This window comes from Ipomoea triloba, chromosome 9, assembly GCF_003576645.1.
Source record: "Ipomoea triloba cultivar NCNSP0323 chromosome 9, ASM357664v1".
NCBI lineage: Eukaryota > Viridiplantae > Streptophyta > Magnoliopsida > Solanales > Convolvulaceae > Ipomoea > Ipomoea triloba.
Genome location: NC_044924.1, coordinates 859,667 through 885,707, shown reverse-complemented (window position 1 = coordinate 885,707; position 26,041 = coordinate 859,667). Strand labels below are relative to the sequence as shown.

Sequence of the window (26,041 nt, the reverse complement as noted above, 5' to 3'; positions counted from 1 at the left end):
TTTTTTTTTTTTTTTTTTTTTTTTTTTTTTTTTTTTTTTTTTTTTTTTTTGTTTTTTTTTTTTTTTTTTTTTTTTTTTTTTTTTTCTGTTCAAGTATCCTTGACTCTTTTTCTTTTTCCGGTCATAGCTAATCTTTTCCTTTCTCTTTCATTTCATGGTTTTGGTGAGTAAATTTGTTAATTTTATTTATTTATTTATTTATTTTGTGATGAGCGAAACCTGCGGTCAGATTTGGCTTGAAAAATTGGCGATTCGGCTTGAAAAATCGGCGATTCAAAGAAGTTACGGAATGTACATTAAGTTGATTGATTTGTAAGCTAGGCTATTATCTCTCATCATTAAATTATATTCCGTGTTCTAAAGAGACACTATTTGTCTTTTGATTATACATTTATGTTACACCTGTAATCTAATTTTACAATGATCAATACAAGTCCCGAGCTTTCTAAAATAGTTTTGTTGTTTATGTTTGTTTTACTGTCTAAAAATATGTAAGGAAAAAGGCTCTTTTTTTTTTAAATGACGAGTCACTATTCGAGGAGTCGATATTGCGCACCAAATAAATCCTCATTTTTTGTGTGGTAGTCTGTCTTTCTCTCTTGTTTATACTGATATGACAAATTATATTGTGGACTAATAATAAATACGGAGTATTTTTTTAAAAAATTAACATATACTCCATCCGTCCTGAATTGGATGTCTCATTTGCTTTTTGCACGCTTTTTAAGAAATTAAAGTAAATGTGATGTGCTTTTCAATTATGCCCCAACTTTTTCACTTTTAGAAATAAAAGCAATAAAGAAAAGAAAAGTCATAAGGGTAAATTGAGAAAACCAGAATGATGGTGATGTTCAATTTTGGAAAGAAGACAATATTTTGAGACAAATTCAAAAGGAAGGTAAGACAGGTAAAATGGGACAAGGAGTAGTACACTAAAAATAAACATGAACTATCTTGCGCGGTATAATAATTTAAGGGATATAGGGCACATATGTGAAAACTTCATTAATACACTCATTTTACCCATTTATTTAAAGCTGATTGCAAGACAAATGATAAAGTGAATGAATAAGAAACATGTTTTTAACTTTTAAGCATCAAGAACTTTTTACAACCATAGCCAAATGGCCAACCTTCCATTATTATCATCGAAATTATACCATATCTTACATATGATATTGTACAATAGCAAGAATGCACCAGATATGGATGCATCCCTCAGTTTTATTCATATTCCCTCTGCTTCCTCTTTTCACAAGTCCAGGTAAACTTCAACAAAACATCTTGGCTGCCACTTTTGTTTCTTCAAAACCGCGATCATCCTAGACCGAAACATAACGTCCCATGAACCATTCTCCTGTGATCCCACCGGTGCCTGCTCCGTTGATACTATATGACGGTTCCATCACGAATGGTTGCTTTCTCCATTATAATAGTAATCCCTGATCTGATGTAGAAGCCTTCATCGGGGCGGTCTGATTCTTGAACACCCTGAGTTTTTATTAAATGCACGCGTTTTGTGAGGAAAAGAAAAGCTCAAATGGACTAGAGGCAATGAAAAAGGAAATTCGGGATGAAGGATTGAAGGGTGATAGAAAATTAGTAACTAACATCTTTATTCGTGATGACAACGTCTTTCCCAATCCTTACATTCTTGTCGATGATAGCATTCCTGTGAAGAAAGCCACGATCAACGTTCTTAGAATTGGCGCGAGGTACTAATGTATAGATTTCTGAATTTTATGATGTTTATTACCTAATTTTTGTGTTTTCTCCAACCCCAATCGGGACTTTTCCATCTGCCAGAAGCGAGGCAATTTCAGATTCTGTTTCATAGTTATCTGCTCCCATCATTAAAGTATCCTGAAACAACAAGAAATGCCATGGCAACATTTTCGACTCGAACATACACAAACAGCAATCTAAGCTGTCAGCTTCGGTTATAAGTACAGAAATACGAGACACTAACCTTAAGTTCAACACCGCAATCTAGCCGTGACCTTTCACCAATGATGGAGTGTTCCACAGTGCACTCTCGTAAGAAACACCCGTGGGAGATTATTGCATCCTTGATCTGAAAAAAGCGGTGAGTTCTTAGATTCAAGCACTCGGGATGCATTATCTAGAATATGTCACTCGACAGATTACCTTGCAGTTATCGATTTTGGTTGGCGGGAGGAATCTGGGGGACGTGTAGAAAGGCGTCTTTGGATCATAGAACTCAAACTTCGGGAACTGCAACAGAGAACTATCTTAATTATTTTCAGAAGTAGAAATTTCGTTTAGTTTCTTGAAGAATATTTCTGGGACCAAGAAAGGGTGTTTTTAACTTAAAAATTGCAGTGAATTTTAATGCATAGGCTATTCAACTATATATTAACGTGAAAGTGTAGCAACAAATATTAATAACGACCTCTTCAGTTAGGGCCAAGTTAGCGTCGTAGAAAGATTTTATTGTCCCGATGTCCTCCCAGTAGTCTCTGAAAATGTAAGCCTGTGCAGATAGTTTTACCAAGTTAGTCCAACCAAAAGGAAAAGATATCGAGTTCATTTCATAGATAAACAGAAAACAAAACTTAATCGTTTCCTACTTGAACATTGTGCTCCATCACAGCAGCGGGAAGAATCTCGGATCCAAAGTCGTTGGATGTGGGATATCTCCACCTCAGGAGCCGCAAAAGGACATCTGTCTTAAAGACATAAACCCCCATCGAAGCAATATAAGGATTTAATCGGGCATCTTGCGGGGGCAATCCCAAGAGAGTAGTATCTACTTGCTGCGATACAACAGAAATAATTATTAATCAGATAAAAAGTTCTATACATCTCGAGGTGACTCTCCTTCCCGCTTTCTCTTGAAGGAAAATTAAATCCGAAGAGTGTAAAACGGTTCTAAGGGGTGATATGTTACTAGTTTCTTACCATTGCTTTTAGATCAGTGCCTTTAGGTTTCTCGCAAAACTGGACAACTCGGCCTCTACGGTCAATTTTCACCAGCCCAAAGTCCGATGCTCGGCTGAAAAGTAAAGCTCAGTTTGAGACACTCAAGGCAACAAGAAAGTAATTTACTTCTAAACTAATACCGAGTAGATTTAATACCTATCCCCAACTGTGGCACATGAAAGAGTAATATCAGAATTGCGTTCGATGTGATTCTGTTTGATCAAATCGACAAATACAACGTTAGATCTTTTCAGTATTGAATAGAAAATGCCTAGTAAATAATTTAAAACAGGCATACCTGCACTAAGTCCATGTAATCCATTCGATAAAGTTGATCTCCCGACAGAATAACTATATTATCAATGTCCTTGTTCTTCGCGTCCTGTAAGAATTGGTTGCAATTTTACTCATGAAACTGTCCCAATCAATCGCCAAAAGGATTACCAGAAAACTTAGAAGTGAACACACGAAGACATTTTAAACAAAGTCTTACCTCAAAAACCCACGTAAACTGTCTAACAGCATCCGCAGTTCCCTGAAACCACTTCATCCCCGTTTCCCCTTGTGTTTGGGTTGCAGCCAGCACCTGTTTACAGGTAGATTGATAATTTAGGGTACAAATTCAACACAAGCTGAAATGACATTACGAAATGCTAATTTCTTGTTATCCCGAGTTCATATCTACGAAATCTCAACAATAAAACTCCATAACCTAGTATCAGAAAGAAAAAAGCAAAGAACAGGCACCGACCTCAACAAATCCATCTCCGAAGCTCACACCATTGCCAAAGTAGGTACGGGAAATGTGACGGTTAAGAGAAGCAGAATTGAACTGGGTGAGCACAAAGATCTTGTTAACCCCGCTGTTGATGCAGTTGCTCATTGGAATGTCTATCAACCTATAGCATCCTCCAAGTGGAACCTGCAGATCACACACCTCTAGAAAATATGAAAACTGACAATTTTCTGTTCTAACCTTTGATCTCTACATATTCATTAAGATGGCGGGAACTGACAAGAAATATATGAACTGAATTTTGAGTGCTACTGACTCTATTACTCTATTATAATGTAGTATCTGTTCATAACTACTTTCTCAACCTACTGAAGCACAAAGAGCCAATACCGCCCCCACTAGGGCTCAAACCCATGACCTCTCATTTGAGAGAGCCACTAGATCACAAGGTCATTGGAATATAAAGTGAATTTTGTTCATAAATAAAACTATATATTGCAACAAGGTAAAGATCTTACAGCAGGGGTTGCAGCTCGGTTGGTGAGAGGGAATAGTTGTGTCCCTGCACCCCCTCCCAGTATGATCGCAGCCACATTCTTAGGGTTTGCCCGACGCCTCTCCAAAATCGGTGCTTCTACAGTCTAAATATTACAGATCCATGTAAATTAACCGCGAGGGACAAAAAAGCACAACATCAGATACTGACTATAAGCAATGAATCACTACTCATAATTTGCACTTTGAATGCACAAAAAGATTTCAACTTACCAAAGTCTCTGTTCCATTTTCTCTTGTGAGAACAGAAAAAGCAACCCCAGGCTTGATCTTCCTCTTATTTCCATCAAGTCTCAAACTTTTCCTGGACTGACTGACCAAGACATTGTTGTTTACACTGCCTCTGATCCTCCCCCCAAAAAACTCAGTCTCTCTTGGCAAGTGAGCAGAAGATTTCAAAGTTGCACAAAATTCCATCACAGATTACTCCCTACTGCAATTAATCAATAACCCAGATCACAAAATGCCAATGATTACTGAACAAATCATAAGGATTAAAGAGCATATCAACATGAAGCAAAACCTTAACACTCCTAGTAGTAAAGTGAAATTCATCAGAACATGAACAATGACCTAGAAGAGTATAAGATACATGAACATAGGAAAAAGAAAATTGTGACCAAGAAAGTGAAAATTCCAAGTACCCAGAAGCAAGAATCTAAGAAAGAGCATATATCAAAATGAAATTATGAAGCAAAACAAGTACAACCCCAGCAAAAAGCAGGCTGGGGAGAACTGTAACCTAAGCAACCAAGAAAAGTATAAGACACATTAAAGTTTGAGAATCATGAGGCTCGAACCTAGAAGTTCACGAATGGGATCTGCAAAGAAAGCTAAAGCGCCAAGATCATAAACCAGCGGTCCCCAAACAAGTGAAAATTCCTAGTACCCAGAAGTGAGAATCCAAGAAAAAAGTGGTGACCACCCTCACAGGGCAAAAAAAGGTGGCAATTGCTGTGCACCCTTGAGCTCTTGCGCTTAAGAAAGGAAAACGAAAGTTCCCTTCTATTGCAACTGAGCTAAATGGTGGCTTCTCAGCTTTGCCACGAGAAATCCTCCATTTCTTCTTATATATAGTGACTTTGTCAGTAAAAATTGCTCAGTAACGTACTCCCAAACTTCCATATTGTACCGCGATTGAAAAGGGGTTATTATAATATAATATAGACTTGCAGATTTTATTCCTTCCTTTGTGTTTTATTTAAAAATATATATATATTATTAAGTATCGTATGGATCGGAGTATCTAATGTCTTTATGATTAAGAGTTAAGACACTAATTTGAATTCAAATTATAATTTACACTACACAATAAATGTAAAACGTATTAAAAGGACCTTTGTGATGAGCTCAAATATGGTGTGTATGGACAGCTCAATTGATTACATGGGTGAAGTTTGGGAAGAAAGATTAATGATTGAGTCTCACATGCAGTAGTGTTTTGCTCTAAAGTAAGGAGTTCCTTGTGCGTAGTAAACAAAGTCAGCCTTTGTGTTGAGTTACTATGATTTACATTCTTTCAGATGATACTCTATGGGGGACATTCCGATACTCTACGTGGGACATTCTCTCATATGATACTCTGTTAGACTGGGGGACCCTTGGGGTTAGGGATTTGCCATGATTTACATTCTCTTAAATCTCAATACACATGGAGATTCTTGGAGTTGAGGATTCGACCTTTTGGTGGGGCCGGTTTTTCGATTTGCGTGGCCCTGTGCTGGTAAATAAGTGAGGTCCTATCAAAGTATAAATAAACTACGGATTGAAGAAAAATTGCAAAGAGAAAAATGCAAAAAATCTAATTTTAGGCCAATATAATCACAAATACATATACTAACTATTATGCCATGAACCCACGACTGGACTAGAGGCCCCCAAAATTTTGGGGCCCTGTGCGGTCGCACATCTTGCACGCCCTAAAATCCGGCCATGCCTTTTGGAAGAAAGAAATATAGTGTGTAGTGATATTCTTGATTGTATCAAATATGCATAGTTATTTCGAAAGGAAAGTTGTTCCATATAGAGATATTTTGAATTTGAGATGATAAAATATAATACCAAAAATAACACCTAACTTTATTTTTTAAAAAATAACCCCCGCGACCCCACGAGACCGAGAGTGTTAGATTTACAAGATCATTACAATATACCTAGATAAAAAAAATTGATATGAAAATTGACATGGTAGCTTGCAATTTACAGGTTATTGGTGTATAAATATCGTAAATACAAGTAAAATTTGTAATTTGTATATCTCCAATTTAATTAAAGAGGTTTACACGTTATTGGAAGTAGTAAAAAGATTTCAATTATTAGCAAATATGGTGTGGTGGTATTACATTATACATTTTTTTTTGTTATTTTATTGAAATGGTGAATGCAAGATTTTCCATTTAACTAATAGTGAAACAAATAGACATGTGTATTGGCAAAGAGACATACCAAACAGTATCATACTATCATTAGAGTGTATATTTGACGGATGTGAATTTTTCATATTAGAATAAGTGTATATTTCTTTCAATCAATATCTTTTTTCTTAATATAATATATTGGATAAGAATGGGGTTCAATCCACTTGCTTCAAGCAGTAGCATAGATTTGATCCATGCTATGAATAATTGGGGTTTTGGTTTGTGCACGAAAGTGTACAGTTTAATGTTGAATTGGAAATTAAATTGACTTTATTTACTGTTTTACGAGTCTAAATTATATTTAGGAGGTTTAGGATATAATTTGATGAATATATGAACTTTGCATATTTAAAAAAAAAAACATATGAATAAATACTATAATTTAATGTGATGAAATCTTGTTTAACGGCTGTGAGGGAGGAAGCACTTTCCGACACTTGACAGGTTGGCAATTAATGATTTAATTATGTTGATTAGTATTATGGAATATACATTAACGATGATAAGATACTCTGCATATTAATATCATTGTACATTCTGTCTCCTGATTACATCCCACTAATTATTTATAGTGGAGCTGCCTACTAATCTTTAATAAATATATATATATATATATATATATATATATATATATATATATGAAACAAATGTACACATAATCATTAGTTTTTATTCCATAATATTAATTACATGTTTTATAATTATAAATTATGTGGAGGTCCAACTTCACCCATTCAACGAAAATAGTGACTCCTTAGCTAATAAAATATTTAGGTGATGCCCAAGGATCCACTACCACACTCAAATATAATAGGAGTAAGGTGTTCGACTCCTATCAATACCCAGCAAATAAGGAGATGTATGCTCACAATCTGTATTGAACATTTGAAACAATACGATCATTTCATTATCTTAAAGACTATCGGCAAACTTTAAATCAATGACAAGTAGAATATCAAAAAAGAATAAGCAAAGAGATTTATCCGCCCTGATGTCCTCCAATCAACTAGTGAGATATTTGAGTACTAAATTAGTAAATGTTGATATCGATGTATTAAAAATTATGACATAGAAAATACAGAAATAATATAATTACATTGACATATATGACATTGGTCGCACCGTTGATAAGTTTCAATCTCTGATATTTATTCTCAAACTTTATTTATGTAACTAATTGAACTGTTCATACATACCATTCGAGATTTTTATGGCTAAGTATCAAAGGGACAAACCACGTGAGTAGTTGTTTTTTCCCCATAATTTTAACTTTTTTTGGTAATTTATGTCTTTTCAGGTTTGGAGGAAACCTAGTGTCGTATATGATATCCTTTTTTTTTTTTAAATAAAAAATTATTTATTTATTTAACATTACGTTGTTGAAATCAGAGTGGCAGAAGAGTGGTGTGCTATACTGTGGTACGATTTGATAAGAAGCGAACGGACGGTTGAAATTAAAGAAGGCGAGGAGGTGGGGCCGACAACACTCACAGCAGGCATTGTCGAGGTGATCCTTGGTACTTGGTGGGCCCACTTGCCAATAATAGCCAGCTCGCAATCATCCCATCCCATGGATGAAGGGCTCTCAATGGCTGTGGGGCCCAAAAACCTTTCCAAATATAGATGTCTACCCGCTTAGCCCCCAAAGCCTAAAAACGGACCCCCATTTCCAATAGAAAAACAGTTCACATTCTCTATCAATTTTTGCCTCCACACTATGGCCGTTCAAGAGGCCCTTAAAGTGGCTTAAACTTCATCACTTTAATCAGATCCAAGTTGAGACTTGTTATCTAAAATCTAAATGACCATAGGAGTGTTTTCTTTCTTGATCTCTTGCTTATAAATATTAAAGATATTATAACCCAATTGTACTTTTACAAGTGAATATCTATTTTATTAAACGATTTATAAATAAGATTGATTATAAACTTACAAGGGAATCTCTTTTTGTGTCAGATCTTGTGGAGTGGCTTTGTAATTCTCCAACTTTTATTTGTAATGACCTTATGTTGGATATTACTTAATGAATTCTTTAGTTAAAAAAATGATCTACACTCAAAACCTTGATGTACACATTCGTAATGGAGCTCATAAAAAAATATAAATCACCAGTGTCCACAACATCAAGGAGTAAAATTGTGATAGAGTAAGAATTGAGAGTACATGTAGTTGAAATGAATTAATGAGTTTTATAAGGTGAGTAAAATTGAGGGGCTAAGAGTTGAGAGTACATGTAGTAGAACTCTTTTCAATAATAAATTAATAAGTTTTTTAAGACGATGAAAGAAATCCGCAGCTATTACTTGAAGATGTGTACTAGGTAAATTTTGTAAATTACACGAGAAATTAACAACAATATAAAGCTCTTGTGCAATGGCAACATTGACAAAAATCTAATGTCATGACCATTAGATATAATAATCATGTTTTACTCACTCAAACACATATTTCGAAACAATGCAATGCTCTTAAAAATATGATTTCCTTTGTATCCATAATATTTTTAAATCTCAAAATTACACTCTTTATTTCTAAACATGACAATCAATAATTGATCATTAAAAATGTAACACTAAGACACGTAGTAATGTTTATCACAATCCCTTGCCCATAGGGTGATAGAAGACATTCATAAGATGATGAAAATGATATGTGCCATTGTCGTCTGATATGGATACGGAGGGATGCACTTAGTATGTGTATTAGTTGGGATATTTCGCAAATTTTAACATAAATCAAATGAAAGCCTCCAAGATTTTTGTTGTTGATGTCCTCTCCAATTGTCCGCGATGTTGACGGATCAACCCAGCCACGTGATGTTCCCGTTCCTCCGCGATTACTGGCCGCACACGTGTCACTTTGTTTTTGACATTTTCCCCCCTCCATTTTGCATTTTTTTAACATTAGTGAACTTTGGTATGATTTTTGAGAAAATGTGAGTGATGTGGATGAAAGAGAAGTAAGGATTAGTTTCCAACATGAAGAGCATTTAGCCGCATGCGTTATCGTAGCTTTTTTTTTTACACCTAAAAAATCGATCTAAAAACCCGACTATTGAAGATGCCTTTAGAATATTATTAATTTTTTACTTTAATTCTCTCTTTTCTCTAATTTTATTCCCTATTCTTTTTCCTTTTTTTATTTATATTTATTTCACGTATAATATGAGATAATTCAATGTTATGACCTTAGTAAGATTGCAACGATTATAAACCTTTCAAATAGTGTCATGGCACACCTAATTTTCACACTTTGAACAACAAATAAATACAATAGGAACAAGTATGCATGCTTGTTTTTCTTCTTCCCTTGTCCATTTTTTCATCAAACACTATAATACATAGAGACAAACATCATATTTTCTATCAATCGTAACTATCAAAAGACTTATTGATTAACCACCGCAAGTTTTATTGACTAGTGATTATATGTTCCATTGACTTTTATCTCTGTAGATTCAATGTGTTTACACCAAAGAAATGTACATATTAGTTTAGTGTGCAGTAGAGAGGCCAAATTAGGCCGAGTAGTGAAAGGGACACGTTGATATTTGAGTTTGATGAGGACTGGGCGGCCTGGAAAATGTTAGCAGGCAGGGAAATTCATCGTTTAGAGCTCCAAGATTCAGCCCAAATGGCCGGGACCACTGCACAAAGAGATAACGATGAATGCACAATGCTTCATCAGCTAAGATAGATTTACAGACGACAGTTGTCTATTCAGTATTCAGAAGGACCGTGGGTGTCCACAAGTCTCTGGTCTCCTGTGTCTTCACTGTACACTCGGGCCTTAAGCCTAGATACCATAAAGCCCAAGCTACAAACTTTAGACAATTCACTACATCTACAATAAGCCTTCTAGAGAAAAATGGGCAAATTATACAATAAATCAAGGTCCACCTTACCTCGGGAATCTTAAGGTCCAAAAATAACTTTCAAATTATGTAACTACAATTAATTGTTTCTGTACATGTAAACAAATTAAAAACACATCACTTAGTTATTTGAAGACACATCACATGGTAATTACATACACATAACATGATTGAAGGCACATCACAAGGTCAATTGTAGGTACAAAATATATTAATTGCATACACAGAACATGTTTAACCAACATCTTATATATATGCAATTAACATATACTGCATATATTAACAATTTATGTGTCTATAATTACCATGTTATGTACCTTTAATTTGTTTACAATTACAAAAAAGTACATAATGTGTTACCTAGATGTCATGCAAATACAGAGGGCTATACAAAAATTATGAGAATGAACCGAAATTTAACCCATGAGAGGCATAAGATGTCATGCAAATACCAGGTGCCACTCCAATGCACACAAATATTAGGAGAAAACATAAGGTTTAGGCATCTATTTGATAAGATTTTTGAATAAATAAACTGATAAATGTATTATTTACCACCTCTAGCATTCAATATACTACACACAAGACGGAATAAAAGGTGTAAAACAAGTCTTGTAGGAGACCCTTATAATTCAGATGCAGCACAAACAAATAAGACTATTTTCACCAACCGAATTCTGATTCAAACATAGACATAGAGAGGTAAATAAGTCAACATTAAAACAAAATCAATGCTCAAAGCCTCAAATTAACATCATTCAAGTACCATTGCCATGTTATCATGCACTGTAATACTAAATCAAAACACAACACTTAGTGTAAGCTATATAAGCTCCCATTAAGTTTGATAAAACTCAAGTATTGGTAGCTCTAGTGTAGATCTGTTGGCTGGCATGTGCGGACACCATCCTAATCAACCCTCTAGCCATTAATTCCCTGATTGCCCTTCTAGCAAGGGATCCGCTGATCTGTATGGTCAGGAAAGATCATAGAAACAAGTATCAATACTTATATCAAGTTATGATCACAAAGATTGCATTCAAAATATATTGCAAGCTCTTGTGATAGTCTATTGGAAATCAGATTTAAAATGAGAAAACAACACACTTTGTGATACCAATTAACCATAAGATAAGATGATACAAATTATTATCCAGGATTCCAGGGCATGCCAAAGCTAAAATGCAAGCATGGTCCAAGAAACAATCACTACAAAACTGGACTGCAATTACAAGATACTCTCCTCTCTAAACTACTTCAAGCATTTTAGTTTACAAGGCAAATGGGAATGAATCAATTCTAAAGTATAATGACAATTACATGAACCAAAGTCATATGAATTAGTTCTGCAGGATAATGACAATAATTTTCCATGGCTTTTTCCAGATAGCAACACCATAAACCAGCAATAACAGAATGCAAAAAAAAAAAAAAAAAAAAACACTTAGGCCCTGTTTGGTGAAATAGTTAGCCTTTCAACCAATTTTGACTTATTTAACAACTTGGTTAAACAATTAATATGAGCATTTGATTAATTAACTTTTTACAACAACTTAGGCTCCAAAATGCTAAATTTCAAAATGCTGCTCAAATTAGCTTTGTTATTGTGTTATGTAATCCGCTATATGCTGACAGCTAATCTACCAAACACTTCTCTACAATAAGCTAATGCTATAAACTAGTCAAACCAATCAACTAACAGCTATTTAACAAGCACACCCTTAGTATAACTATCCCATAAATGGTTGAAATTGAGTATAGTATAACAAGACAGCTAAATCATTCCCAGATAACATGTACAAGACATCAGCATTGTTGCTACAATCAATGGCTTCAAAAAGTGAAAAGCCAAATGGAAAAGAAGCAGGTGTACAAGTGCATACCCTCAAACGATCGGAGAGGACAGAAGGGGTAATAAGCTTGTACTTAGGTGCTTCAGAGAGAAGCTTTTCATAGGTGGCCTTATCAAAGAGAACCATGTTGTTCACCTTCTCCTTTTGCTTTCCCTTGCTCCACTTCTGCAAATTCACAAAACACAAACACGTAAATATCATTCTAAAGCATTTAATTTAACAATGAGCGCCAAAAAACCACAAAACCTTCTTCTTCTGCTTGCCGCCACCGGACTTGGCGGGCTTGGAAGACGGAGGTGGAGCCTTGTCCTTCTTCGGAGCCTACAACCACAACAAAACTACCGTTAAAGTTGTGCAATCGCATATACATAAACGTGTATTCCATTACACTGGTACATCCGTCGGCGAAGAAGCAAAGTAGCATACCATTGTGGTTGTTCGGAGGGTGGACGAGCGGCGTAACTGCTGCTGAGAAACGAACTTCTGAACCTATGCAAGCAGAGGGTCTAGGGTTTTCTTTCGCAACACCATATAAAGCTATCTATGAGGAACGATGGGCCGAACTTCCGGCCCAATAGAAAAGATCTAACTTATGGCTCAATTTCAGAGAATTTGTGAATGTTTTGAAGGCCCTATGGGCTTGCCCACTCACCAAGTTTCGGACAATACCATTTATAATGTTTATGAGGGTTTAAAAAAAAAAAAAAGAATAAGAGTTAAATATATGTCATTAATTAAGACTCCAATAAAGCTCGATCTCATGAACTCTAAAGTGACTACATGCTATCTGAACATAAGGTATTTAGCCTATACATTGATAGTTAAATTTTAAAAAATAAATTTATTAGTTTATAATTAAAAATAGTAAAAAGTTGGGAAAATGTACAAATTAGCCCTCGAACTATTTGAAAGTTAGCAAGCCATCGAACTCAAATAAACTCCAAATAGGCTACTGAACTTAAAAAAAAAAAAAAAAAGCAATCAAGCCATTAAACCAAAAAATAACAATTAACATTTTTAACAGGTCAGTTGCTAGCCACCGACGACGACTTTTTCGGCGATCAGCGAACATTTCCGGCGACCGGCGACAACTGAACCGTTGCCGGGGAAGACGACCAGAGTTCGCTTTCCCCGGGAGAAGGCGACCAGTTTTGATATTACCATCAAATCCCTACGTCGATGGGAGGTGCTGGATTAGAATTGGGTTCGAGGGAACAGTGGGTGATAATGCGGATGCCAAAATTCCAGCATCCATCCTACATGTAATTATGAATGATAGATATATCTATTTTTTATCCAATACATACCATGACTCATACGTTAATTAAAACACAACACACCTACAAAAGATTCTCCCTGTTTGTTTCCTGAGTGGTGAGGAATACCAAAAGCAATTATTCTTCATGAAGAAGCTAAGCATGCACTCCCAGCAACATAAACTTTTAGGTTAAGTAAATACACTTTTTATTTTATTTTTTAAAATATAATATAAGCTTCCGCACACCATTTCTCATCTCATATTTAATATTTAGTATTGTGACATGTTAATCTTAAATTTTGTAGTTATGGAATAAGCTAAGTGATAGAAGTTAGGTTTTTGTTTAAAAATAATAATATTTGTATGAAAACGAGTGTCAAATTGATAGTTTAAATCTAACGGACAGTATAATTGAGTATTATAATAATAATAACAAGTTTTAATTAAATATTCTAAACTAGTAAAATAGCGGAGTTAGGTTATACTATTTAGTAAGTTATTATCGATGTGGCGTTGACTAGGCCAACATGTAGTGTGTTGGTGCTTATGTGAATCCTATTATTATCATAATACCACATATTAACCTAGTTAGGGTGTGCTTAGTTAACAGATTTAGCTATCAAGAATGAATATCAAAGTCATTTTAATGTGACATTTACAATAACATATTAGAGTTTTTTAACCATTAATGAGGCTAATTAATTACACTGTACTGTTGGGCGTCGTTGGGCAATTTGATATCTTCTTCTACTTGTATTATTTTATTTTGTTTACAAAATAAATTATAAATTATTTAGTAAATAATAGAAGCAAATTAAGGGAATATATAGAAAAGTGTCATCCAGCTCAAAATGCTTGTATTCCAGCATATTATATCTATCCAATGTCTCACGTACTCACGTTACTTATGTCACATTTCAGAATAAAAATCATACAATAATAATAGAAATAATTCAGGGAATATATTTCATTTCTTTTATTTATTATATATTTTGTATCAGATTTGGGGGAAGCACATAGAATTTGTACCCCTCGTGTCATCGAACAACCACGCCTGCAAAAGAGTTTCAATATTTTTTTTTAAAAAGAACTTTCTATTGTTGCATTAATATTTTAATTAACTAACCAACTAGGTTGTCGTTAGTTGAAGTATATATCCTTATCTTCTTATATTATAAGCTTTCTCTTTTAGAAGAGTGAAAAGTGGAATTAAATTAAGACCATAAAAGTGTGATTTATCTTTACACACACACAAATATTTTATATGTGCAATGCGCAAAAATATATATCTAATATTAATACTCAATGTTAAAACTTAAAACGTTAATTATATTAAAATATTTTTTTAAAATAATAGTTTTTTAATTCATATTGTATTAAAAGTATAATTGATAAATTTGAGTAATATTTTGATATGATTAATATTATTAAAGTAAGAATTTTATATATGATAAATTATTAAATATAATTAAGGTAACATTCAATTAGAATCTAAATTAAGGGTGTGTTTGGTTCGCACATGGGAATCGGAATCGGAATGGGTATCAAATACTTGGTAAGGGTAATGGGTTTTGGTGAAAGTATTTAGCATGTTTGGTAGTTGGGTGGAATGGGAATGAATATTAATAGTTGGGGAAGAAATAAAGAAGTGAAATGAAACCCTTATTTAATAAGGGTATGGGTTTTCCCATTAATGGGGTATTCCATACCCGTAGTAGCATTCTCAAAACCTATCAACCAAACACTAGCAATCACTTTCATACTTATTCCCTATACCAAAACCCCCCAACCAAACACACCCTAAATCAAACCATTTTTTGTATTACTTCAATATATCACGTCTATATAACTACATACACTATTAACATTGAAGAATATAAGAAAAGATCCTATGTATGACATGATAATAATAATAGAAAAATATAACAAAAGTTATAACTGTAAGGATATTGATAGGGCTAAAATCCGGTCTCCGTATCCCGATCTCTCTCTCTTGAAAAAGGACTCAGCCAGGCCCTTAGATTCAATTCCCGGTCTGACGAGCCTTGTACAATACACTCCGGGTCGCCGCGGCAACCCGGGCGGGATTCGAAGTGGGGGTCTCATATCCACCTATCATAAGCGCATTGGACCGATAGCGTGACCGGTGCATGTCTGCCACGTGTCCTGCATGCAGCCCGACCGGAGTAGGCCTGGCCATATCCGCTATAAAAGGCACATTTAATGTAGAGAGGAGGGCTGGGGCTGGGACCTCTGGAACAGCAGCTAAAGAGACCGGGAGCCGCTGACCCACTGTCACGGAGCTCGGTCACACTTAGAGTATTTTTTCCTGTACTCTACCACATATTAATACGAATATACTCTTCCGTATTATTCCGTATCAGATATTTTTATCCAAAAAATTGTATAGTCCAACTCTTATAACATAATGTATGAAAAAAAAATTTAACAGGAAAGCAAATATAAATCAATAATATAACTTGGATTGAAACTTATCATTAGATCTGAACATACTAACGCAAAGGCTCGACAATATTTCCCATTTATTAACATTGTAAGATTATAGTTCAATGAACATTCTAATTACTCTGAAGTCTGAACAAGAATAAAGGTCACGAACTACTTTATGTGCTACCCTCCACAAAACTTTCGTCAATGAAATACTTTGATAGATGTGATAATAATTGAAATCCACCCATACAATTTGATGGGTTGTTGCATTGCAATATGCATTTGTTTTCCCTACATGCCTCTAGTAATTGAAGCAATTGGGGAATATTATTCATTAGGAGTACAATAATTCACTGAATGAATTCCCTTTTTGATGTGGACTAATGATTTTTAGGCTGTATAAGATATTTACAAATATCAACAATATCTTTGTGACTAGATTGACATTCAAACATATTACATGTTACATGTTGTGTGTGGTTAAAGTTATGACTTTATTATCAGTTTGAATAGATCAATTATAAACCATTTAAGCTGGTTTATCTCTATGATCTTTTAGTCGATTAAAATCACAATACAAACTTTATCTAACACATAAATTCATATAACGGTTGCAAATTTTTTCATAAACTAATAAAAACTTATGCATATAATTTTATTTTTTTAAAATAATGGTGTGTAGTACACTAGTACGACATGCTGCAAAAGTATTTTACAGATGGAGGAAATATCTTTGAAGTTGGCATAAAGGAAATGGGTATGTGGTAGTGTCTTACTGTCTTAGTTGGTAAGTAAACCCATTCAAACATGTATTTTCATGCAAGCTTGACGCGTGCACAAACTAACATAACAGCCGTTACAGTTAAATCAAACTGTCAAAATCAGTTGGTTCCATCATCCACAACCTATGCAGCAAAGTTGTCCTCATCCTCACTATCGTATAATGTAACAGCCTACCGTTAAGTTAAATGGACGCGGTCTCAATCTAACGAGTGATTATATGAAAGATGATCTGACATAATTTTACTTATAAAGTCAATTTAAAATTCAAATTCTCAACGTTCGAAGTTAATTGACTCCAATATTATAATATATGAATCGTGTTTGAAGCAATTCATGCAAATTACACTTGAACCAATCCACATATTTATTTAAATTATACTGTTATTTCTGGATTATTATAATAATACAAGAATCAGGAAAGTACTTTACTGTTAAGTAAATATAGTATATAAAAAGTAGGAGTATTCTAGACTAAACCGAAATGTGGACAAATCGCTCCTAAATAAAGTGCACCGGTAAAAAAAAAAAAAGATTCTCATCTAAATCTTACCCACCTTGCAAAAGAAAAAGAATTATATAAGCTCGGGAATTGGTACAAATGTGAAGTTTGAGAGGAAAGATTAGAGAGTCTCATTAGACAGTGTAAAATCAACTTTTAATAAAAGTCTAACCTTTATGTTTAGAGTTACCATATTTCACATCCTCCCAAATACTTTGTTAAGTTGGAGATTCAACCTAAGAAAAAGTATTATATAAGCCTAAAGGGTTTAACCATTATTACTTAGAAATCAGGGGGTATAAGTGAAATTAATGGAGAAGATGTATTTTTAATTGTTATATATATGCAGCAGCGCATCCCCCATTCCAAAGCAAAATCTAAAGAAGTCAATCTCACACTCACAGTACAAACCCACAAGGGGCCATTACCTGTCTCTCTTCCTATCTGTTTCCTTCATCACTTTTCCCTGGTTGTCTTCTTCTCTTTATCATGGTTTCTGAAATTCAAAGCTTCTTAATGTTAAGAGTAATGGATCTAACCATAGTTCTTGTTCAAGGCCACTCTTTCGAGTGAGAAACCTCCGCGCTCTTTTGATCATTTCAAATTCAAACGATCGAACTTCACCTTAATCTGAGAAAATATAGAAAAAATGGATCTGTACAACTTTCAGAACATCAAAGCCGAGAAGGCGAGAGCGATTCTGAGGTACCGGATGATGCAGAAGGTCACAATTGTGTTCCGTTTCGTGGAATTCTGCATCTTCCTGATCGTATTCTCGAGATTTTCCGTCCACTTGCCGCCGGCTTTCAAGCTCTCCGGAGACTACTTCAGGGGACTCTCTGTAGCCCTAATCAGTCCCTGGTTCGTGTTCATAGTCGGAAACGCCATAGTCATCATTTTGTTCCTCAAATCGGGGCGATCTTCCGGGAACAACGGTCCGACGGACGACGGAAAGGCCGATTTGTACGACGAGTACGTGAAGAAATGTGCAAAGGATCAAAGTTTCCAGGAGGATAATGGAAGGATCGAGAAACAGAGGAAACAGACGAGCGTTTGTGTTTCAGGGGAAGAAGTTAATCCACACACATATCAGTCGAAGAAAAGGAAAATTAATAGGAGCCAATCGGAGAGCTGGAGCGTGCAGCGCCGGGAAGAGCCTAGCAAGGATTTGAAGCGGTCGGTGACGGTGCCTTGCCGGAAAAGTGGGGAGAAAGCGGCGGAGACCGACGAAATGAGCAGCGAAGAGTTTAGGCGGACGGTGGAGGCTTTCATTGCTCGACAACAGAGGGCTTTAAGGGAAGAAGAATTTTCAGTTTTTGTTCCATGTGAAAATAGTTATCATACTTTGAATCTTTAGATCTTAAGAGTTAAGGCTTTGGAGTAATGTACAATCTTTAGCCTCTTCCCATGGATTTGTACAGTTTTCAATGATGGATATCAATTTCTAGTTCTCTCCATCTTTCTTGATATTTTGAATTTTTTTACATTCCAGGAGCCAAATCTAACGCTATATGGTTAAAAAGATTGGTGAGTAAAGATTGGTAAAAGTCAAGTTAAGCACCTTGACTCTTGAAAATGTGTGGCGATATAAGGAAATAAAGTTATGTATTCGTCACTAGTTATAACTTTTGACGTAGTAATAAACTTTTGATCCTAACAAGTAGTATTAGAATAAGGTCACGAATTCAAAATTAAGACTGACAAACTGGGATGAGAAATTGTTGAGTGAAGACTGATAAAGGATGTCCAACACCTTCACTCTACTCACGGTAACTTTTGGGGTAGTAGTAAGTGATTGACCCTAACACAGACTCATCAATTTAATTGAGTCACTCATCAATCTAATAGTCACAATCTTATTAATCTGACCTTATTCAAAATAACTCGCAATAACGTTATTGAGAGTCAAAATTTTTAATTTTCAAGCAACTTTCTAAAAAACTTAACACATAAGGTACTTTAACATTCAATTAGTCCCAATGCAACATATTTCTTAAAAACCAAGTTGAACATGAATGCTTCTCACACAAAAAGAATTAGATAAAAGTTGAAGTGTTTAGTAAATGAAGATACATACTACGTATTATACAAGGGAGAAAATAAACAATTAGATAGTTTAAATCTCTATAAGAAATGAATATCTTTGTTTTTTTTAATACAACCTCCACTGAAACTCAAACTCATGACCTTTCATTTGAGGAAAACCACTACATGCCATTTGAGCACAAGGTGCTTGACAGAAAAGAATATCTTTATAAACAAGATCAAACCACGCAATTGCATCGATAAAAAATAAGTTACAAACACTATCAAGACGGAGATTGAACACACAAAGACAAAGTTGTAATTATTACAGTGAGAATTTAAACTTTTGATTAGTTAGAATTTAACATTTATAAAATATCTTAGATTTTAAATTATTTAATTAAAAAAAGTGAGTTCATGCATTAACAAATTATCTGGCAAGTTCATAAATCTATTGGATATTCTGGGCATTGTTGGGGATAAAATTAGATAAAGAATATGTGTAGTAGAATAAATGGGTTGTAAAAACTAATAAATGAGATGCTTTGATTCCAGATCATTAAATTCTGATCTTGAAGGTAAATCTGGAGAAGATGAAGAAGATCAAGTTCCCTGAGGAATCAGCATCTCAATCTTTTCATGTCTCAAATGTTTCCTATTCCTGTTTATTCTTATTCTTTTTTTCCAGCAAAGGAATCTCAGTGGTGACTGACAATGAACTTCCATTTTTAAACCAACGTGGCAGGATCACTTTTAAGCATAAAGTGACAAATGGGTGGGACTATATTTGTTAAAGAGTGTTGGAAAACTTACATGCCGTTTCGTTGCATGCCGTTTGGGAGAAAACTCAGAAAAGTAATTGTAATTTCGTAAGAAAGAAATAAGGTATTGTAATTTCATAGGAAAGGAATAAGGTAAAATGAAGTAGAAATTCAAATTTCATTATTTAGTAGGTAAAAATAAAATTACTGAAAATTTTAATTATAATATTTGATATATATAAAAATTGAAAGAGAATATAAGTAATATAAATACAAACATGTCTGTGTAATTGCAATTTCTATGGAAAGATATAAGATTATTATAGAGGACAATTTAATCCTCATATTCCAAACTTTCTTCCCATTCATTATGGAATTACAATTCTTAGTGAGGAAAGTGGGATTTGCAATTCCTCAAATTTGAGCGGGAAAGGAATAGTAATTCCGTAGCATATGAGAATTGCACTTTTTGAAATTAAGTGGAAAAGAAATTGTTATTCTTGTCTACAAAACATGTCATTAAGTAGAAAGAGCCTTTGTTTGGTAGTAAATAAAAATTAGAATCAAAATAAATAAACAATTAATTAATTAATTAAAATAAATAAATACATAAAAATATATATTACATATGTATACGCATGCATACATAGGGTCTTGTTCTTGTGCGGACATGTGATCATGCATCATTAGGTATGCAAGAATACACTACAAAGTGTTCAGAAATGTATCAAGGTGCGGTGTATTTGTGCATTTCACCCTGATACATTTATGCATACCTTATGGCGCATGACCGCACGGTCCACGATGTGGTGCATTTATGCATTCCACACCAAAAAGCCTGTCTGCATTTGATCCAGTATCCACATACATATATGTGTATATATATTAAAGTTCTATATTTAATGCATGGATAATGTGACCTTTTTATTTTTAAAAATTTTTTTGCTCATTTTTTATTTCATTGTTCAAATGTATAAGAAAAAAAGGATAATGAGTTTTATAATTACTAAAGAATTTGAATTCAATAGTAGGATAGCAAAAATATGTCAACAAGCATAATAATGAGTACCAAATCCCATAGTAAGGTACAAAAATCTCTAACCAAACACAACCTAATTAAGTTATGTTTAATCCACTCTAATTAATTACAACTTTGTGTCAAGCAAGTCAAATAAGAGCCAATATTCAGAAATCAAGAGCGCCAATATTCTGTCAATAAGATATGGAAGAGCACGATATGGAATTCTAAGGAGCTTTAACTAGCAGTAGCAAAACAAAGGGAGAGTCATTAAATTGTTCTAAGTACTCCATGAAAGAATTTCTCTGTATGAAGTCAACAGAGAGAAAATGAGAGAACAGAGGTTATAGACACTTGCCTCAAGATAGAGAGTATAAACTCTTGCAGGGAAGAGAGGCTGCAAGTCGTTTCACCCCAATAGAGAACACAGAACTTCATACTGCCATCTTCATTTCTATTTTCTGGTGAGGGTCATAGCCAATGAGCTTAAAATCAGAAGCAACAAAGGAATCTATGTCCTTGTTTTCCGGATTGATCTTCAGTATCTACATAAATCAATACATAAAGGTATAATTAGAAAATACTCCAAGGAAAAATACATCAAACCCCTTTCTAAGGGAGAGAAAAAGAAAAAAAAAACAACTAGAACAGCAGAAGAATTTAAGATTTTTCTTACTGGGAATGGCCTAGGTGACTTCTGAAGCTGGTCCTGCAGAGGCCTGATATGAGTTCTGTAGACATGAGCATCGCCAATGACATGAACAAAGTCACCAGGAACAAGGCCTGTTAAAGTTAAATAGAGCATCATGATTCATGAGGTACAAGACAAAAACCATATACAGCATAAGATTTCTGGTATCATACCTGAAACATGGGCAATCATGCATGTCAATAATGAGTAAGATGCAATGTTAAATGGCACCCCAAGACCCATATCTGCAGAGCGTTGATACATTTGACAGGATAGCTCACCATTAGCTACAAAAAACTGAAGAAAGGAAAATGAGTGCACATTTAAGGGCATAGATGATTAGAAATTTGTTTAGAACTGGGGAGTACAATCTATGTTACTAACTTGTGCAAACATGTGACAAGGAGGAAGTGCCATCAAATTGAGATCAGAGGGATTCCAAGCAGAAAGAATGATACGCCTATCGTTTGGGTTGTTCCTGATCTTGTTGATAACATCCAACAATTGGTCGAATCCCTGGCCAGTGTAATCAGCATGCATGTCCGTGTAGCTGTACATTGCAAGGCCACAGGTCATGTCACTGCTGAATCTTCCCTTCCCAGCAACTATAGGTCAAAGTGTCAAACAAGTAAAATAAAACAAAACAAACCTAGCACCGAAGTGTCTCCACTGAAATCCATATATAGGTCCTAAGTCACCATCTTCCCTGTCCACCAAACCAATACTGAAATTGGAAACACACAATGTATCAGCTATTATTTCATTAGAAACATATCTATTGCAAGTATATAAGGAGCACAGTACCTATCAAGGTAGTCTCTTGATGCATTTCCATCCCAGATATGAATGCCCTTCTCTTGAAGAATCTACAGAGTTTACTAATTTAGTCACATGGATGGACTTCATTGAGGAGATCAAACGGCAAAGGGAACACTCCATCAAAATAAAGCATATATATCATGCAAAGAGGAGAACTAAATTATTACCTTAGCATTTGTTGAGCCACTGATGAACCACAAAAGTTCTTCAACAACACCCCTCCAAAATACTTTCTGCAACTCCAGTAAAGAACTAGACATGTTATTTGATTTAGAAAATTTACAGAATAGCTCCAATTGCAGAATTAACAAGTTAGAGTTGGAGGAAAATGAACCAAGGACACTAAACTAAGAAGTGAAATTTAGAACATACCTTTGTTGTAAGAAGTGGAAAAGACTTCCGCAAATTGAACCGCATCTGCAGATATAATGAAAAAGCACATAAAAAGTGACAAGAAATTATCAAATTAGGTACACTTGCTGCATCTTAGTTTTTGTTTTTTTAAAGCATTACTCTATATTATAAAAGTCTAATTACCTGGCAACCAAATTTTGATAAAGTACCAGTTCCAGTCCTGTCCTCCTTTGAGGCTCCATTTTCAATAATGTCCTCAACCAGTTTTAGGTACATGTATTCCTCATGTTTCTTAAAAATCATCTTAGGCAAGAATGAGAATGTTTTAAATTCAAACCTAGTGAGATCTAAGCCATTGTCAGGAGTTGCATCATTGTTCTGGATAGGAAGGTCTGCTCTGGAACTCCGCACACGAACATATGTGGTAAAAGAGTATCGAAGCTTGTTTTCAACCAAAGGAAATGAAGTGCACCAGGGCTGAAATACATTTGTATCAATTGCAGGGATAAAAGCATCGCATTCAACATCTGTCTCGATTTCAGTGATATGAATGGCCTCACAATCATTGGCATTAAGGGCCTCCCTGATATATATATTTGATTATTGATAATCATAATAGTATTAAACAAATGATGTTTTGTTAGGGAGAAAAAGAAACAAAAATAGATAAAGTTAAATGCCAACCTGAAAAGCTCACCACCCCCTATAACAAATACTTTCTCAATTGATAGACAATAAGGAGAAGCTGCCAACATTTGCCGGGCCAAACTTAAACTCCTGCATATCACAACATTCTCAGAATCGGCAACACCAAAACTCTCGGAACGAGTAAGAACAATATTGAGGCGGCCAGGAAGAGGGCGATAGTGAAGAGGGATACTCTCCCAAGTCTTTCTACCCATTACGACAGCATTCTTTTTCCCAGAATCAGACGTAGTCACAGTAACCTCCTTGAAGAACTTCAAATCTGATGGCAATTTCCAAGGTAACTTCCCGTCTTTGCCAATCCCCAAACTCCGAGTCGCAGCTACAACAATTTGGTATGCCCTTTGCGGGTCGGGCGTGCGGGTTTCCGGCTGAGCATTACTGATGCCATTGGAATTACCAGCCATGATTGAGAGAGAGGCCATTTGAAGCCCTAGAGATAAAGAGTTGGGATTAAGCTCACACGGCCATCTTTGAGCGATGCACAAAGAAGCCTGAAATTAGCAAAACATAAACGAGTATGAAACAATGGACAGCCATAGGTCTAGATACATGATAGAATTTCAGTTAAAATTGGTGGGAAACGAAAAATCCACCGAAAATAAGAACAGTGCGAAATGAATCAAAACGAATCGCAGTAAGGAATTACCGATCGGCGAGCGAAGCGCAGAATGAACGAAATTTTGATCGGCGTCGACTTTCAGTTCCTCTAGGCAAGGCAACTCAGTTTCCAATCCAAAATGAATGATTTGGGCGCGGACTCGCGGAGTGCCGCCAAGACTCTATTTGTTCTGCAAAATTTAAAAATATCTTCTATTTTAAAAAATATACTCCGTAATATCTAATTTAGGCTGAGAGGTACATTTCTAATCTAAAAACATAATAAGGTCTCAATCCAAGTTATATCCCTGATTTATGTCCGTTTTTTTCGTTAATTTTTGTTGTACCTAAAACTATAAAAATTGAACTACATAATTTTTTGGACAGAAATATCCCTACCGTTATAACTTCTGTTATCTTTTCACATTAACATTACCATGCACATGTATACACAATATTTTTTCTTACATTCTTCAATGGTAAGTTTGAATTCATTTATATTTTAATTAAATATTACCATAGTTATATTTAATAATTTATCATTTCTATAATTCTTACTTCAATAATATATATATACACACACACACACACTATTATTTAAAAATATTAATATTATAAATGAGCAGCAACATAATGCATTTGCAGTTGAATTGAGACAAGATTTTTGGATATCAATCTGTGGAAGTTGTTGAATTGAGATAGTATAAATCAAGTATTATGTATATCCATATATGAATATGAATTTATAAGGGATATATATCTAATTAGAAGAAGACTATATTTTTTCTCAAAAAAAAAATAAAAAAATACTATATTTAAACAAATTTTATTCATTTTCAAAGAAAAAAATATTGTAATACAATGTTGAGTACCTTTAAAATTACAGTGGAATATATTCATCACAATGAATTTGAATTTCTTGTATTAATTTCAAATACATACACAACAAAAATTTTACTCGAATATCTATGAAACTTCGACAACTAAAAAAAATGCATTATATCTATTTCAAAATGATTTACTAATTGGGTTTAAATATTAGGCACAAGTCTTCGCGCAAAGCGCGTAGAAAAAAACTAGTACGTATATACATACGGTATAAGTTAGACATTTTTTGTTTTCAAAAAAACAAAAAAAGTTCGACATTTTAATTGAAAACTCAGGTCGAGTTAGTCAGATAGTTGGTTTGATAATCATAATGAGTTAATGCTCAAAATAATCTTGGACTATAGTGTTTTTTCTCTATTTTGTGCTAAATGGCTTTGGTGACGGAATGTAGTCAAAGACTTTTGTGTTTTTGCTCGTTATCCGTTTGTTTTTCCATCAAATTAGTATTAAATAGAGGGACAATTCATTAATTTCAATATTGACCTCTCTTTTTTTTTTTTCTCTCTCTCTTTTTTTTTTTTAAATAACGACATCACATTAAAATAGATGTTCAATACAAGAAGGACCAGACTGAGAATGAGCAACTCAAGCAGGAGAATGAGCGAGCTTGTTCGTTGATCGCGGAAGAAAGTTAATGGACACTATTTCAAAGTGTCGTTGAAGGTCCCGACATTCACAATGATTAAATAAATAACTCATCTCTTCCGAATTGTCACACTCATTTCAATAGAACTCTTTTATGGATTATGGATTCTCTTAATAATTTCCATATTTTCGAATTACTAAGACAATTCACAAAAGATGAGTAATT

At 34.5% G+C, this 26,041-nt stretch overlaps 4 protein-coding genes across 5 annotated transcripts; 1 reads left to right on the top strand and 3 right to left on the bottom strand.

Moving 5' to 3' along the window:
• Window positions 1-1,056: 1,056 nt before the first annotated feature.
• LOC116029462 (glucose-1-phosphate adenylyltransferase large subunit 1-like) lies at window positions 1,057-5,289 on the bottom strand. Of its 2 annotated transcripts, none has more exons than XM_031271481.1 (15): window positions 5,035-5,289; window positions 4,448-4,667; window positions 4,198-4,320; window positions 3,695-3,865; window positions 3,437-3,529; window positions 3,242-3,325; window positions 3,100-3,155; window positions 2,923-3,016; window positions 2,592-2,777; window positions 2,414-2,494; window positions 2,149-2,235; window positions 1,970-2,074; window positions 1,757-1,863; window positions 1,612-1,672; window positions 1,057-1,491 (listed from the first exon to the last, which is right to left on the bottom strand). In XM_031271481.1, the coding sequence occupies exons 2-15, from the start codon at window positions 4,649-4,651 to the stop codon at window positions 1,390-1,392; spliced, it is 1,554 nt and encodes a 517-aa protein (XP_031127341.1). In that variant the 5' UTR covers window positions 4,652-4,667; window positions 5,035-5,289; the 3' UTR covers window positions 1,057-1,389. The 2 variants fall into 2 exon arrangements, with proteins under 2 accessions (XP_031127341.1, XP_031127342.1); XM_031271482.1 differs by having other exon boundaries at window positions 4,448-4,664.
• A 5,867-nt stretch (window positions 5,290-11,156) lies between these two features.
• Window positions 11,157-12,957, bottom strand: LOC116028719 (40S ribosomal protein S25-like). The gene is made up of 4 exons (XM_031270525.1): window positions 12,805-12,957; window positions 12,625-12,699; window positions 12,409-12,543; window positions 11,157-11,493 (listed from the first exon to the last, which is right to left on the bottom strand). The coding sequence occupies exons 1-4, from the start codon at window positions 12,805-12,807 to the stop codon at window positions 11,380-11,382; spliced, it is 327 nt and encodes a 108-aa protein (XP_031126385.1). The 5' UTR covers window positions 12,808-12,957; the 3' UTR covers window positions 11,157-11,379.
• Window positions 12,958-18,018: 5,061 nt separating this feature from the next.
• On the top strand, window positions 18,019-18,726 carry LOC116028957. The gene has a single exon (XM_031270814.1). The coding sequence runs from the start codon at window positions 18,019-18,021 to the stop codon at window positions 18,724-18,726; it is 708 nt and encodes a 235-aa protein (XP_031126674.1).
• Window positions 18,727-21,197: 2,471 nt separating this feature from the next.
• On the bottom strand, window positions 21,198-24,492 carry LOC116030408 (bifunctional dihydrofolate reductase-thymidylate synthase 1-like). Its single transcript, XM_031272652.1, has 11 exons — window positions 24,392-24,492; window positions 23,722-24,236; window positions 23,221-23,620; window positions 23,056-23,100; window positions 22,851-22,916; window positions 22,669-22,730; window positions 22,514-22,588; window positions 22,249-22,414; window positions 22,038-22,161; window positions 21,850-21,956; window positions 21,198-21,718 (listed from the first exon to the last, which is right to left on the bottom strand). The coding sequence occupies exons 2-11, from the start codon at window positions 24,165-24,167 to the stop codon at window positions 21,608-21,610; spliced, it is 1,602 nt and encodes a 533-aa protein (XP_031128512.1). The 5' UTR covers window positions 24,168-24,236; window positions 24,392-24,492; the 3' UTR covers window positions 21,198-21,607.
• Window positions 24,493-26,041: the final 1,549 nt, after the last annotated feature.

Excerpts from the sequence above, each read along its gene's own strand:
- LOC116030408 (XM_031272652.1), bottom strand. The coding sequence starts at position 24,167 with ATGGCCTCTCTCTCAATCATGGCTGGTAATTCCAATGGCATCAGTAAT. Across the intron at positions 23,621-23,721 it reads GGGGGTGGTGAGCTTTTCAG|GGAGGCCCTTAATGCCAATG; the intron begins GTTGGCATTTAA and ends TATATATATCAG. Across the intron at positions 21,957-22,037 it reads CATGATTGCCCATGTTTCAG|GCCTTGTTCCTGGTGACTTT; the intron begins GTATGATACCAG and ends TAACTTTAACAG.
- LOC116028957 (XM_031270814.1), top strand. The coding sequence starts at position 18,019 with ATGGATCTGTACAACTTTCAGAACATCAAAGCCGAGAAGGCGAGAGCG.
- LOC116028719 (XM_031270525.1), bottom strand. Across the intron at positions 12,544-12,624 it reads GCGGCAAGCAGAAGAAGAAG|AAGTGGAGCAAGGGAAAGCA; the intron begins GTTTTGTGGTTT and ends GTGAATTTGCAG. Across the intron at positions 11,494-12,408 it reads TCCTCTCCGATCGTTTGAGG|ATCAGCGGATCCCTTGCTAG; the intron begins GTATGCACTTGT and ends CTGACCATACAG.
- LOC116029462 (XM_031271481.1), bottom strand. The coding sequence starts at position 4,651 with ATGGAATTTTGTGCAACTTTGAAATCTTCTGCTCACTTGCCAAGAGAG. Across the intron at positions 4,321-4,447 it reads AAAATGGAACAGAGACTTTG|ACTGTAGAAGCACCGATTTT; the intron begins GTAAGTTGAAAT and ends TGTAATATTTAG. Across the intron at positions 3,156-3,241 it reads ATTACATGGACTTAGTGCAG|AATCACATCGAACGCAATTC; the intron begins GTATGCCTGTTT and ends TTGATCAAACAG.